Source organism: Macrotis lagotis, chromosome X (genome assembly GCF_037893015.1).
Source record: "Macrotis lagotis isolate mMagLag1 chromosome X, bilby.v1.9.chrom.fasta, whole genome shotgun sequence".
Taxonomy (NCBI): Eukaryota; Metazoa; Chordata; class Mammalia; order Peramelemorphia; family Peramelidae; genus Macrotis; species Macrotis lagotis.
In genome coordinates, this window is record NC_133666.1 from 98364287 (window position 1) to 98377019 (window position 12733).

Here is a 12733-nt window from a genome sequence, read left to right on the forward strand (position 1 = left end):
ACATATGTATGTATTATATATATATATATATATACTTTTTAAAAATTAAAGGTAGTAGTTTTGGGTCTTGGTTTAAACTCCACAATTCTTTCTCTGAATACAGATGGTATTCTCCATCACAGGTACTCTAAAATTGTCCCTGATGGTTGCACTGATGAAATGAGCAAGTCCATCAAGGTGGATCATCACCCCCATGTTGCTGTTAGGGTGTACAGTGTTCTTCTGCTTCTGTTCATCTCACTCAGCATCAGTTCAGGCAAATCTTTCCAGGCTTCTCTGAAATCCCACCCCTCCTGGTTTCCTGATAGAACAATAGTATTCTATAACCTGGATGTACCACAATTTGTTCATCCATTCCAGAGCTGATGGCCATTCACTCAATTTCCAATTCTTTGCCACCATAAAAAGAGCTGCTATGAATATTTTTGTACAAGTAATCTTTTTACCCTTTTTCATGATCTCTCTTCAGGGTATAGACTCAGTAGTGGTATTGCTGGATCAAAGGGTAATTTTTATTGCCCTTTGGGTATAATTCCAAATTGCTCTCTAGAAAGGTTGGATGAGTTCATAGCTCCACCAACAATGCATTAGTGTCCCAGATTTCCCACATCCCTTCCAACATTGATCATTGTCCTTTCTAGTCATATTGGCCAGTCTGAGGTGTGAGGTGGTACCTCAAGGATGCTTTAATTTGGATCTCTCTAATTAGTAAAGAATTAGAGCAATTTTTCATGACTGTATCATTTCGATTTCTTCATCTGTAAATTGCCTCTGCATATCCTTTGACCATTTATTAATTGGGGAATGACTTGTTTATTTTTTTTATAAGTTTGTTCTCTATTTTAGAAATGAGTCCTTTGTCAGAAATACTAATTGTAAAAATTGTTTATCACTCATTACATTTCTTTTGATCTTGGTTACAGTGTATTTGTTTATGCAAAAGCTTTTTAATTTAATCAAAATTATCTAGTTTGTTTTTAATGTTGTTCTCCATCTCTTCCTTGGTCATAAACTCTTCCCTTTCCATAGATATGACAGGTTAAACTATTCCTTAATCTCCTAGTTTGCTTATAATACTGTCTTTTATGTCTAAACCCTGCACCCATTTATCTTGGAATACAATGTGAGATGTTGGTCTAATCCAAGTTTCTGCCATACTAAGTTCCAATTTTCCCAACAGTTTTTATTGAAGAGAGAGTTTTTATCCTAGAAGCTGGACTCTTTGGGTTTATCAAACAGCAGATTGCTATAATCATTTCCTGCTATCTCTTTTGCACCTAGTCTATTCCACTGATCCACCACTCTTTCTCTTTTAGGATTTTTGCAAGGCAAATGGGGTTAAGTGGCTTGCCCAAGGCCACACAGCTATGTAATTATTAAGTGTCTGAGGCCAGATTTGAACCCAGGTACTCCTGACTCCAGGGCCAGTGCTCTATCCACTGCACCACCTAGCCACCCCCAACCACTCTATTTCTTAGCCAATACCAGACAGTTTTGATGACTGATACTTTATAATTTTAGATCTAGTAGGGTTAAGCTACCTTTTTCACTTTTTTTCATTAAATCCCTGGAAATTCTTGACTTATTTCTCCATATGAATTTACTTACAATTTTTTTTAACTCATTAAAATATTTTTTTGGAATTTTGATTGGTGTGGTTCTAAATAGTTTCATTTAGGTAGAATTGTCATTTTTATTATATTGGCTTGGCCTATCCACAGTTGATATTTGCCCAGTTATTTAAATCTGACTTTATTTATGTGAGAAGTGTTTTGTACTTGTTTTCATAGATTTGTTTCATTGCTCTTCTATCAACCCTTATCACTGTATATATGTAAAATTTTGTAAACATTGTCCTTACTCCCTCCTCCTCTACCTCAGTGGAATGAAGTACTCACCTGATAACATCTGGATAGAAAGAAAGCCCCCTTTAATCATCACTAAGGGCAAGAAAGATAAGATTGGATATATTTATATTGAAAACCCAAAAGCTTTGTGTACACAAGCAGTTATAAGGAAGTGAATCAATTTAATGCTGCCACTCATTTTTCAAGGTGACCAAAGAGGTCTGCAGGTCTGGGATTCAGCCAGCACTCACCTTGCTAAAGACATGAAGAACTTTGCAGAGAGACTAGATCAAATAATGATTCCCCCAGGAATGATTGTCTTCAGACATCTCCTGAAAATAAGCCTTAATGGGTCTTTTGGAACAAAAATTAATATAAGACCTGGTCTTACTTTCAGGGGAAATATGGTATAAACATACATAGCAGAGGAGCTAATCTGCATTGATAGAGGGAATTTCTTCAGGAATTACCTATACCAGTGTAATCATTGGGATGATCTATATTCTCTAAAATGGGTTTGAGACACATGTTGAGAGAGCAGCTTCTGCTTTGGAGGAAATAATTTCTTGTACTATCAGGGAGGGAAAATCAAGGAATGGTCAAAAAAAGAGATTAGTAGAGACTGGTGACTTCTGCTGTGTTGTCATCATAGCAGTTGTCAAGATAATAGAAGAGTATGGAGTTATTTTACCTATCTCTTAGTATACCCAACACATAACATAGTACTTGCCAATATTTGTCAAAAATTATTTGTGAATAAATTATACCACTGGTAATAATTGTGGAGTTCTGACCAATAAGATCTTGAGAGTCCAGGTGACTGATTGAAGCAATAGGATTCAGAGAAGTATATTTGGACAATGACTAACTGGATTAAGAAGATAAAAAGATTTGAATTTCCAAACTATAATCTAAAATATAGGCTCTTGTTCAAGAATTGAGTACATCTAATTAAGGCTATGCTTAGCAGAACTTGAAAGTTTCTAGGAAAAGGGAGCCTGTTGCTTTATTGAAGAAAGTTCTTGGATTTGCGGTTTCTTAAAAGGCCTTTTCCCTATACAGAGGAAATCATATGTCCCAAACTTGAAAAAGAAGGGGAGCCATATGAAGGTTGAGGAAAAATTGCCAGACTCAGCCTTTGAGAGACCTAGGGTGTTTCTGAAAAATTGTGATATTAGGAATTAAACTTGGAAATCAGAGAATCATGGATTTGGAGACTGAAGGGATTTTGGATACTGAATTAGGTGAAATTTAGTCCATTCTCTAATTTTAGAGATGAGAAATCTGAGGCTCAGAGTGTGACCTTTCCAGAAGTGAGATTTTAGCCAGTTATTTCTAATTCAAATTCTGCCCTTAATCCTACATGTCACACTGCTTCTAAAATGTGGTTAGATACTATAGAACAGGTGATGCTACATTAAAATTAGTATGGTTAACTCCATTTTGTCTTTATGAGAAACCAAGTTTCTGAGTCTTTGGTTTCTCAAAAGCCTTGTGCCCAGTCTATTTTGCAGCCACATTCATTCCCAAATAAATTGTTGCCTAGGTATAATTACTTGCATCCTTTTTTCTGCCAAAACACTGACCATTTGTTAAGTATGCATGTTGTAGAGGTCACTTAGACTTCTTCCATCCTTATCAAGGGGAATGTTATTTTTCCATGCTTTCACATAATACAGAGGAAATAAGATAAGTTGAGCTTCCAGAGTCATAGGAACAGGAAGATCCCAGGTTGACTCATGACCACATAACTGACCCAAACCAAGTCATATCAAGATTCTTAAGGCATGGGGACTACTTGATTCTTCAATCTGTTTTTCCTTTCTCCACTCTCAGTATCTGACTATAAGCCAGGGCTAGTTTACCTACACCCTCATAATTTTTTCCTTGAGAAATTTCTATCATCAGGGGAAGCATAGGAGATTGTTCTCATATGTGTATGGGGCAAAGAATGATTCTACTATTTGACTCTTCTCAGGTACAAGATGGTCTGTATGAGTGGGACCTCAGAACCAGCAGCAGACATTTCAAGCCGCTCTAGATATTGTGCTATGGTTGCTAAGGTAGATGTTATATCAAATTAGGGTATAAGTTGGAGTTATGCAAAATCAGCATAGGCTGGTCCCTGTTTATGAAGAATTTTAAATGCCAGACTGAAGATTTTGAACTTTGTACCCTAACTTGGTATTTGATCTTCTGCTTAGTAACTTAGCATAGTGTTCTAAGCCTGAAATAGCTATTTAATTTTCTTTTCTGCCTCATAGATTTGTTAGGGTCACTGAAGGCCCAACTTAGGTGACATTTATTTTGGCAAACTAAAAGTGATCTCTCATTAGTGTTCTGTTCTTCCTAGAATTTTGTATTTATATCTGTTTTACATGTTTTTTACCCTAATAGAAGCTCCTTGAGAACATTTTCATTGTCTCATTTTTTTTTCTTCCTCAGTACCTTGCATATATTGGGCATTTAATTCGTGTTTCTTAAATTCACTAATAACTATGGCACTTTCCCCACCCCCTACCCCCAATGTCAGAAGATGGTCCAAAGACTGGGGGTTGCCTATTACAAGTTCCCTTTCTTGACCCAAAGTCCTCTTATGGTCTCCCCTACAGCCTATAAAGTTGCTTCTACCTCACATGTTCTGTGATGTTAAATATATGGATAGGTAGAGGGAAAAAAGGGAGATTATTTTCAGGTTTTGTGAGGATTTTGGATGAACATAGGCACAGAGTTGAGAAAGGTTCATCGAGGAGGCTAACTTTACGAGAGTGTAGGGCCCATGTCAAGGGAATATATAATAAACACTAAATATTTGAACTACTAATTTGTCACAATGTGTATTTGTGTGTGTGTGTGTGTGTGTTGTCTTATTTTCCAGACTAAATCGAAATCTCTCTGTTTTTCAATGCCATATATTATAGTAGGTTCTCAAATACCAAGTGAATGAATAAATTATGTATGTTTGGGAAAAATGTTTCAAAGGGAGTCAGATTGGGGTGGCTAGGTGGTGCAGTGGATAGAGCACTGGCCCTGGAGTCAGGAGGACCTGAGTTCAAATCCAACCTCCAACACTTCATAATTACCTAGCTGTGTGGCCTTGGGCAAGCCACTTAATCCCACTGCCTTGCAAAAAAAAAAAAAAACTAAAAAGAAAAGGAGTCAGATTATGGAGGACCTTGAAAAGTTTGGAAATGACATGAACTTTGGAAAAGATTGAACTTGTGAAACCAGATGAAGAAATTCCCTCTACTAATGCAGTTCAACATCTTTTCTTTCCTCCCCCCCCATTACATTCAAAGTTTTCATCTTTCATCCTTTTGCAAGCTATTGAGTTCCACATTTTCTACTTTTCCCTCCCCCCCTCCCCATGGCATTGAACAATCTGATATAGGTTGTACATGTGTATATTTCCATATGGTAATGTTGTGAAAGAGGAATTAGTACTAAGAAGGAAAAAAATTAAGAAAAACAAGTTTTTAAAAGTCAGCACCTTTTTTATAACTTACAATCTTAGAAAGTTGATTAACTGAGAGATTGCATGCCTTCTGTAGAGTCACTCAGCCAATATGTATCATAATCTTGAACTCAGATCTTTCTCTTAGGCCTGCTCCCTGTTCACTCTCAATGATAAAAATAACTGGCATTTTGTATGGTGCTACTTGCAAAATGATTTACCTATATTAACTCATTTATTCTTCAGAAAACCCTGTGAAGTAAAGACTACTAGTATTGTCACCAGTCTAGAGATAAGAAGGTGAGGGCTTTGATTGGTATGGTCATTTATCTAAGCTTTTAAATGTCTGAGACTGGATTCAAAATTGGGCCATTTGACTCCTCATGCCTTCCTTCATTAGGTAGATTCTTGAAAAGGGAGTGACATGATAAAAATGTTTTAGGAAGGTTAGTTGGGAGTTATACACCAGAGGGATTGGGGTGGGAAAAGGCCTGTTTGGAACCCACTGAAGTGTAAGGGTGGAAAAACCTGGAGTAAAGTGGCAGTTAAACTCTCCTCTGGAAGGAAGAGAAATGAAAGGCATTTTAAAAAAAAAGAAACCAAAATGTTGTAGTGATAGATTGCATATACTGGATGAAGTACACTGAAGGATCAAAGACAGAAACCTGGCAAAATGGGAAAAAATAAAACTGGAGTCAAAGGAATCCAGTCTTGACTCCATTATTACCTATTAACTGAGAATTTCTCTTCTTTGGACCTGTTTCCTCAAATGTCAAATGTGAGGCTTGGCCTCCCAGATCTCTCATCATGTTACACCAGAGGTACAAATGTATGATGAGATGAACTATCTATCCTACAAATTTTGCATTAGTAAATTTATACAAGCCAAAACTCAAGGCCATAGTGCCCTCCCTTCTCATTACATCCTTCAGTTCTCAGAATCTTTGTCTTCCTAGGCTCAGCTCCCTCTTTTGGTAAAGAGCATCCAATTCTTGGGTCATGGATCTTCTTGGCAGTCTGGTGAATACTTCTCAGCGTAATGTCTTAAAATACATAAAATGAAACATATAAAAAGGAAATCAATTATATTGAAATATAGTTAATCAATCATCTAATTAACCAACTACCATTTATTAAGCACTAGGAGCCAGGTACTCTATACTAATGATTGATTTTCAAAGGCCAAAGGCCAAAGCAAACAACTACCAGTCCCCCATTTTACAGAAAAGGCCCGGATAAGTTAAACGGCCTCCTTGTATAAGCTCACAAAGGTGGCAGTTTTTGTGCTTAATAAATAAATGCTTATCCGATCCAATTGCCTAAGTTATTTTTTCCCCAAGTGAACCCAAATCTTGTTTCCTTTTCTTCGAAGTTGGTTGCAGTTTCGATTTTCTCTTTTCCCTCTAGAGCTTCCCGCCCAGCTCGCCGCGACTCCGGGGATCAGCTGATTTACCGGAACTACCGGCCGCGGGGCCCCGGGTGCTTGGCCCCGCCCCATCCCGGCCGCTTCCGCCCCGCCCCATCCCGGCCGCTTCCGCCCCGTCCCGCCCCGCCCCGAGCTCTTAAAGGCGCCTGCTTCCTCCGAGCCTTCACCTTGGCCGCTACAGCTGTCTCCGGGCCAAAGCGGAGGCCACAACATGACGGCGGAGGAGAAGAAAGGCCTCGAAGCTTTCGGAAACTACATAAGAGACATTCTGGACCCCACTTACGTCCTGGACTATAGGACGGACTGGTTCCCGCCAGGTGAGACGCCGGCCCTGCGGTGGAAGCGAATGCCCCGGATGCTCAGCCTTCGCAGCCGGCCCCGCCGGGCTGACCCGTAACCTGCAGCCGCCGGGCGGGGGGCGGGGGCGGGGGCGGGGGCGGTTTTTTCCGGATACTTTACCGTTTGGGCATTCCCTGAGGAGCTCCCACTGATGGAGCCCTGCGAGTAGTGCGCGTTGGGGGCGGGGAGACGGGCAGCCTTGGCCGCGCGGACCAGCCCGTTGGGACTTGGCGTTGTTTACTTGTGGAAACGGCCGGGAGGGAGACGCAGCAGCCCTCCGCGCTGAGCTAGGTAGGGGACGCCTGACTGTGTTTCCATAGCCCACGATGCGTTTTAGTAGAAGCTTATTAATAATTACAGCACTGCTGCTGCTGGTTATAATGTAGTTCCTTTGTTAAGCGTTTCCACCAGCGGAGAAAATGAGGTTGAAGTTAAGAGTTTGTCACTACATAGCTTGTAAGAGTCAACTGGAACTGGGCCCGGTCAGCCAATCAATAAATATTTATTAAATTCTTTTCAGTACCAAACACTGTGCTAAGCCTTTGGAGATTGAGTAGGGGATTTGGAGGGGGAGAGGTGGGAAGGGTGCACAGGAATTCAAAGACAGCTAAAAAGAGACTCCCAGCCCTGAAGGAGATCACAATCTAACAAGGGAGACAGGAATGCCAGTAACTATGTGCAACCAAGCTATAATACAGAATAAATGGAAAATAATCAACAATCAGGGGCCCCAGTATTCTCATTCTGCTATATCACACTGCCTTTCATATCCAAAAGAGATTTGTTTTTTTAATCTTTTGATCCAGATTCCCTGGGCTAAGTGATATGCCACCTATCTGCATTGTAGTTGAGTTTTCATTGACAACTGCACAGGCAGAGAAAGCAAGGCAGAAGTGACTCAGTTAAGTGGAGGGAATGAATGCACAGACAAAAGAACTATACAAGGTGTAAAATAGTTAAGGAATAGCAGGGCTAAAAGGGCAGGAAAAGGAACATAGCTGAAAAGGAGAAGGCAACTGTCATATCACAATAATTCATTAGAGGCAAAATGTTATGGAAAGAGGATTTAAAGTTACAGTTTGAGTGTTGATTCACTAGTCCTTCACTACAGCAGCTTTTTCATACCTTTTTAACCCTCATCCAACCTTCCATGAGTGCATCCTTGAATGGTGCCAATTGTGCTATTCTCTAGGATTCTTTGACACTGCCCTCATCCAGTTCTACTTCTTCAATCACTCCTTCCTAAACTCTTTGGTTAGATTATTCTCTAGGTCATGCTCACTAACCGTTCTGTCCTGGGTACTCTTTTTTTTTCTTCTATCCTCTTTTTTTTTTTTTAAGGTTTTTGCAAGGCAATGGGGTTAAGTGGCTTGCCCAAGGCCACACAGCTAGGTAAGTATTAAGTGTCTGAGGCTGCATTTGAACTCGGGTACTCCTGACTCCAGGGCTGGTGCTCTATCCACTACACCACCTAGCCTCCCCTTACCTCAAAAATTCTAATGGGTGATTATCAGATCTGTTCATCCAGCCCTAATGTTTTCCCTCACCTCCAGTTTCAAGTCATTAAATGCCTTTTGGACATCTTGAACCAGATGTCCTGTGGTCTTCTCAAACTGAAATTGTCCAAAACATCTCTCTCTCTCTTTTTCTTCCCAAGTCTTTCCTATTTCTTTGCTTCCCTATACTAAGGTACTGAAATCCTCTTAGTAACCCAGGCTCACAATCTACTTGATTCTTCATTCTTATTCTGTTACTCCACATAGCCAATTTTGTGGGCAGGACTGGTATAGCCACTCATCATCTGAACTACTGCAGAATCTCCTGGGTGATCTCTCCCCATTCCAATCTTCCTTGCACTCAACTCCCAAAGTGATTATACTCAGGTGTAAGTTTGACCACATCTTAGCCCTTCTTACCACATTGTAGCCCCCTGTTCCCAAGTAATAAATTCTAATGGCTCTAGATTACCTCCAGAATTAAATATAAAATTCTCTGATTTCTAAAACACTTCACAACTTGGTCCCTTCTTACTTTTCCAGTCTTATACTTTTACTGCCCTTTGTATACTTTATAATCTTGGGATACTGCCCTCCTTGCTGTTCCTTACAATAATAAGACTTGTGGTTGGGAGATGCCAAATGTTTGGAATTCTGTTCCTTCACTTCCTGGATTCCCTTGCTTTTTGAAAGACAAAATTGAAATCTCTTCTGCAAGAAGCCTTTCTAGGTCTCTTCTCCTTTCCTTGTCCTCACTACTAAGGCCTTTGGTTGAATTACAGATCTCTTATCTTGTAGGTACAAAATTGTTTGCTGGTTTTCTTCTCTATCAGAATATGAGCTCCTCAAGGGCAGGGATTATGTTTCTGCCTTTCTTTGTGTCCCCAGTGCTTAACTCCACTGTCTGTCTGTCTGTCTATCTATCTCTGTTTATCTATCTTATCTATCTTTCAATTTACCAGTGTTCATTTTCCATCTCCCACTGAGAAACCCCCCCAAAAAAACCCTTTGTTGTTTATATATAATGAAATAAAACATTTTGGACACTGACCATTTTTTTTTTTAGTTTTTTTATAAGGCAATGGGGTTAAGTGACTTGCCCAGGGCCACATAGCTAGGTAATTATTGTCTGAGGCCAGATTTGAACTCAGGTACTCCTGACTCCAGGGCCTGTGCTCTATCCACTGCACCACCTAGCCACCCCTACACTGACCATTTTCAAAAGTGAGTATCTAATTCTTCATATTTAATTCATTTTCTCTTTGTCAGGAGGTAGTCAGTATTCTTCAGAACATCAGTCCTCTGAAAGCATGGTTGGTCATTGTGTTAATAAGAATTCCTAAGCCTTATAAATCAAAAATTTTTTTAAAGTAATACCTAAGTATAAAGCATTTTAGATACCAAATTTTTTTTTTCAAATTGAAAAAGAGATTTTACAAAATATAATTAAATGACATTTAGCGAATCACTTAACAACATCTCTGGCTACCAAAGTCCTCTACTTCTTAAATTTGTTCATTACCTGCTACAATTTTGCTTTTGCAGTTTTCTTACACTTTATTCCCTTCCTCTTACTCTTCAGTCTAGTACCTTTGGCCTCCTTCTTTGCAGTTCCTAACACAATCTTGGATCTCAATTAAAAGAGTTTTTACTGATTGTTCCTTATTCCTGGAACTCTCTCCATTGCTGTCATCAGCAGTCCCCTTAGTGTATAAATAAAATTAGTGGTGAATTGCTGGGTTAATAGATAGGAATAATTTAGTAACTCTTCTTGAGTAATTACAAATTATTTCCCAGAATAGTTATATCCTTGTGGTTAGGATTAGAGTTGAAATTTGGCAGTGAAATATGCATATATTTCTTGAGTTCCTTCAACAATAATTGAAATTGCCCAGTATTCAGTTTCATGTCATTGTTCTTTCCTTTTAAATTGTTGGTTGGTTCCAATGTATATTGTTTTATTGGTTCTATTTACTTGATTTTTCATCAGTTTATATCGTTTCCCATTTTTTGAATTCTTAATATTTGCCATCTCTTATGAAACAGTAATATTCTATTTATTGTGATGGCTAAATTTTGTTTAGTCATTCTACAAATTATGTTGCCTATTTTGTTTCCAAACTTTTGCCTGGATCACCCAAAAGAATGCTCAATGAATTTACACACACACACACACACACACACACACACAGACATCATTTGTATATACATATACACATATATAAATATATATTATCTTTATTCTGTTGGAATTACCTGCCCAGAAATTTGATCTCCAGGTCAAAGGGATATTAAATATTTTAATCATTTTTATGGTTGGTTCTTGTCCTTCGTTATCAAAGAATGTCAAAATGACATCACTATATTTGAGACAAATTACACTGTGTTCAACTATGACTGATCAGACCAGTATGAGCTCAGAATGCTCTGCCATAGGTTGGGCACAAATAGTCCATGTGAACATCTGGGGTGGGTACCCTAAACTTATATATTTCATGTTTCCTTTGAGCTGCTTCAATTCTGCCTTCCTCTTGGAGTGCAGCACCCTCATTGATGAGGACACGCCATACTGGGCAGGCCTGTGTCAGTGCCCCCCATGTTGTACAAGCAATTCTAAAGTTCCTCAGTGATACCCTAGGAAGTCTCAGTATTGCTTCTTCTGACCCCCTTACCCTATGTGAATTCTCCATAGAACTGTTTTTTTGGCAAGCATACATCTGGCATTCTAACAATGTGTTTAGCCCATCATAGTTGCACTCTCTGTAGTAATGTTTTAATGTCTGGCAGTTTAGCTTGAGAATGGACCTCAGTGTCTGGTATCTTCTCCTGCCAGGTGATCTTCACAATCTTCCTAAAACAATTTTAAGTGGAAGCAATTCAGTTTTCTGATATGGTGCTGGTAGACTGTCCAGGTTTTACAGGCATGTAGCAATGAGGTCAGCACAATGGCTCTGTAGAACTTCAGTTTGGTAGTCAGTCCAATACCTCTTCTCTCCCCCACTTTCTTTTGGAGCCTCCCAAATACTGAGCTAGTTCTGTCAATCTCATTGTCAATGTGTACCTCCTTGGAAAGAACACTGCCATGGTAAGTAAACTTGTCCACAGTATTCAAAACTTCTCCATTTGCTGTAATCAATGGTTCTACATATGGTGCTGACCAAGGAAACATGTGTTTTGTTTTCTTGGTGTTAATTGTTAGACCAGAATTAGCATAAGCAGTAGAGAATCCATCTATACTTTGTTGTATCTCAGCTTTAGAGGCTGCATTGAGTGCACAGTCATCTGCAAACAGAAGCTGATGCACCAACACTCCCTCCACTTTGGTCTTGGCTTGTAGCCTTTTCAAGTTGAAGACTTTGCCATCAGGGCACAGTAGCTGCCCTTGAGGCCATGTTCATCCTCAGTGAAAGTATTTGAAAACATGGCTGAAAACATCATGCTAAAAAGGATAGGAGGGGGCAGCTAGGTGGCTCAGTGAATAGAGCAGAGGCCCTGGAGTCAGGAGGACCTGAGTTCAAATCTGGCCTCAGACACTTAATAATTACCTAGCTGTGTGACCTTGGGCAAGTCACTTAGCCCCATTACCTTAAATAAAATTTTAAAAAGTGTATTATTATAAAAAGTATAGGAGCAAAGACACATCCATCGTTTCCTCTGTTGGTGACTGGGAAATCTTGAAAGCGTCATCCACTATCCAGAACCTGGGCATGTCATCATGAAATTGACATACAATACTGATGAACTTCTCTGGGCAAACAAATTTTGACCTAATTTTCCACAAACCTTTGCGACTGACAAATATCAAAGACCTTGGTCAGATCTGTTCCTGGCCTTATTGACTATTCCTCTACCCTTTCTGAAGCCACACTGGCTCTCAGGGAGTGGACATCTTCCAGGTGAAGGATCAGCCTATAAAGAATCTTACCAGCAATAACTAAAAGAGAAATATCCTGTGATTGTCATAGGACAATCTATTCCTTTTACTTTTATAGAGATGGATGATGGAGGCAACCTTGAATTCTTGGAGGATAACCTCTTTGTGCCATATAACCTGGAAATTTCCACTCAGTTTTTAGATGAGCAGTGGACCTCCCCCCCCCACCTTGTGGCTCTCAGTTGAAATAGAATCAACACCAGGTGCTTTGCCACTTGAAAGGAACCTAATGATATT

At 39.4% G+C, this 12733-nt stretch overlaps 1 protein-coding gene and 1 pseudogene across 1 annotated transcript in view; one reads left to right on the top strand and one right to left on the bottom strand.

Annotated features, from left to right (window-relative positions):
* Positions 1-3422: 3422 nt before the first annotated feature.
* LOC141503864 (U6atac minor spliceosomal RNA) lies at positions 3423-3524 on the bottom strand (annotated as a pseudogene).
* Positions 3525-6842: 3318 nt separating this feature from the next.
* Positions 6843-12733, top strand: part of RIGI (RNA sensor RIG-I) — a 67971-nt gene continuing 62080 nt past the window's right edge. Inside the window, 1 exon segment of the mRNA XM_074201893.1 lies at positions 6843-7044. Within this exon segment, the coding sequence (XP_074057994.1) occupies positions 6939-7044 (106 nt within the window). The 5' untranslated portion in view covers positions 6843-6938.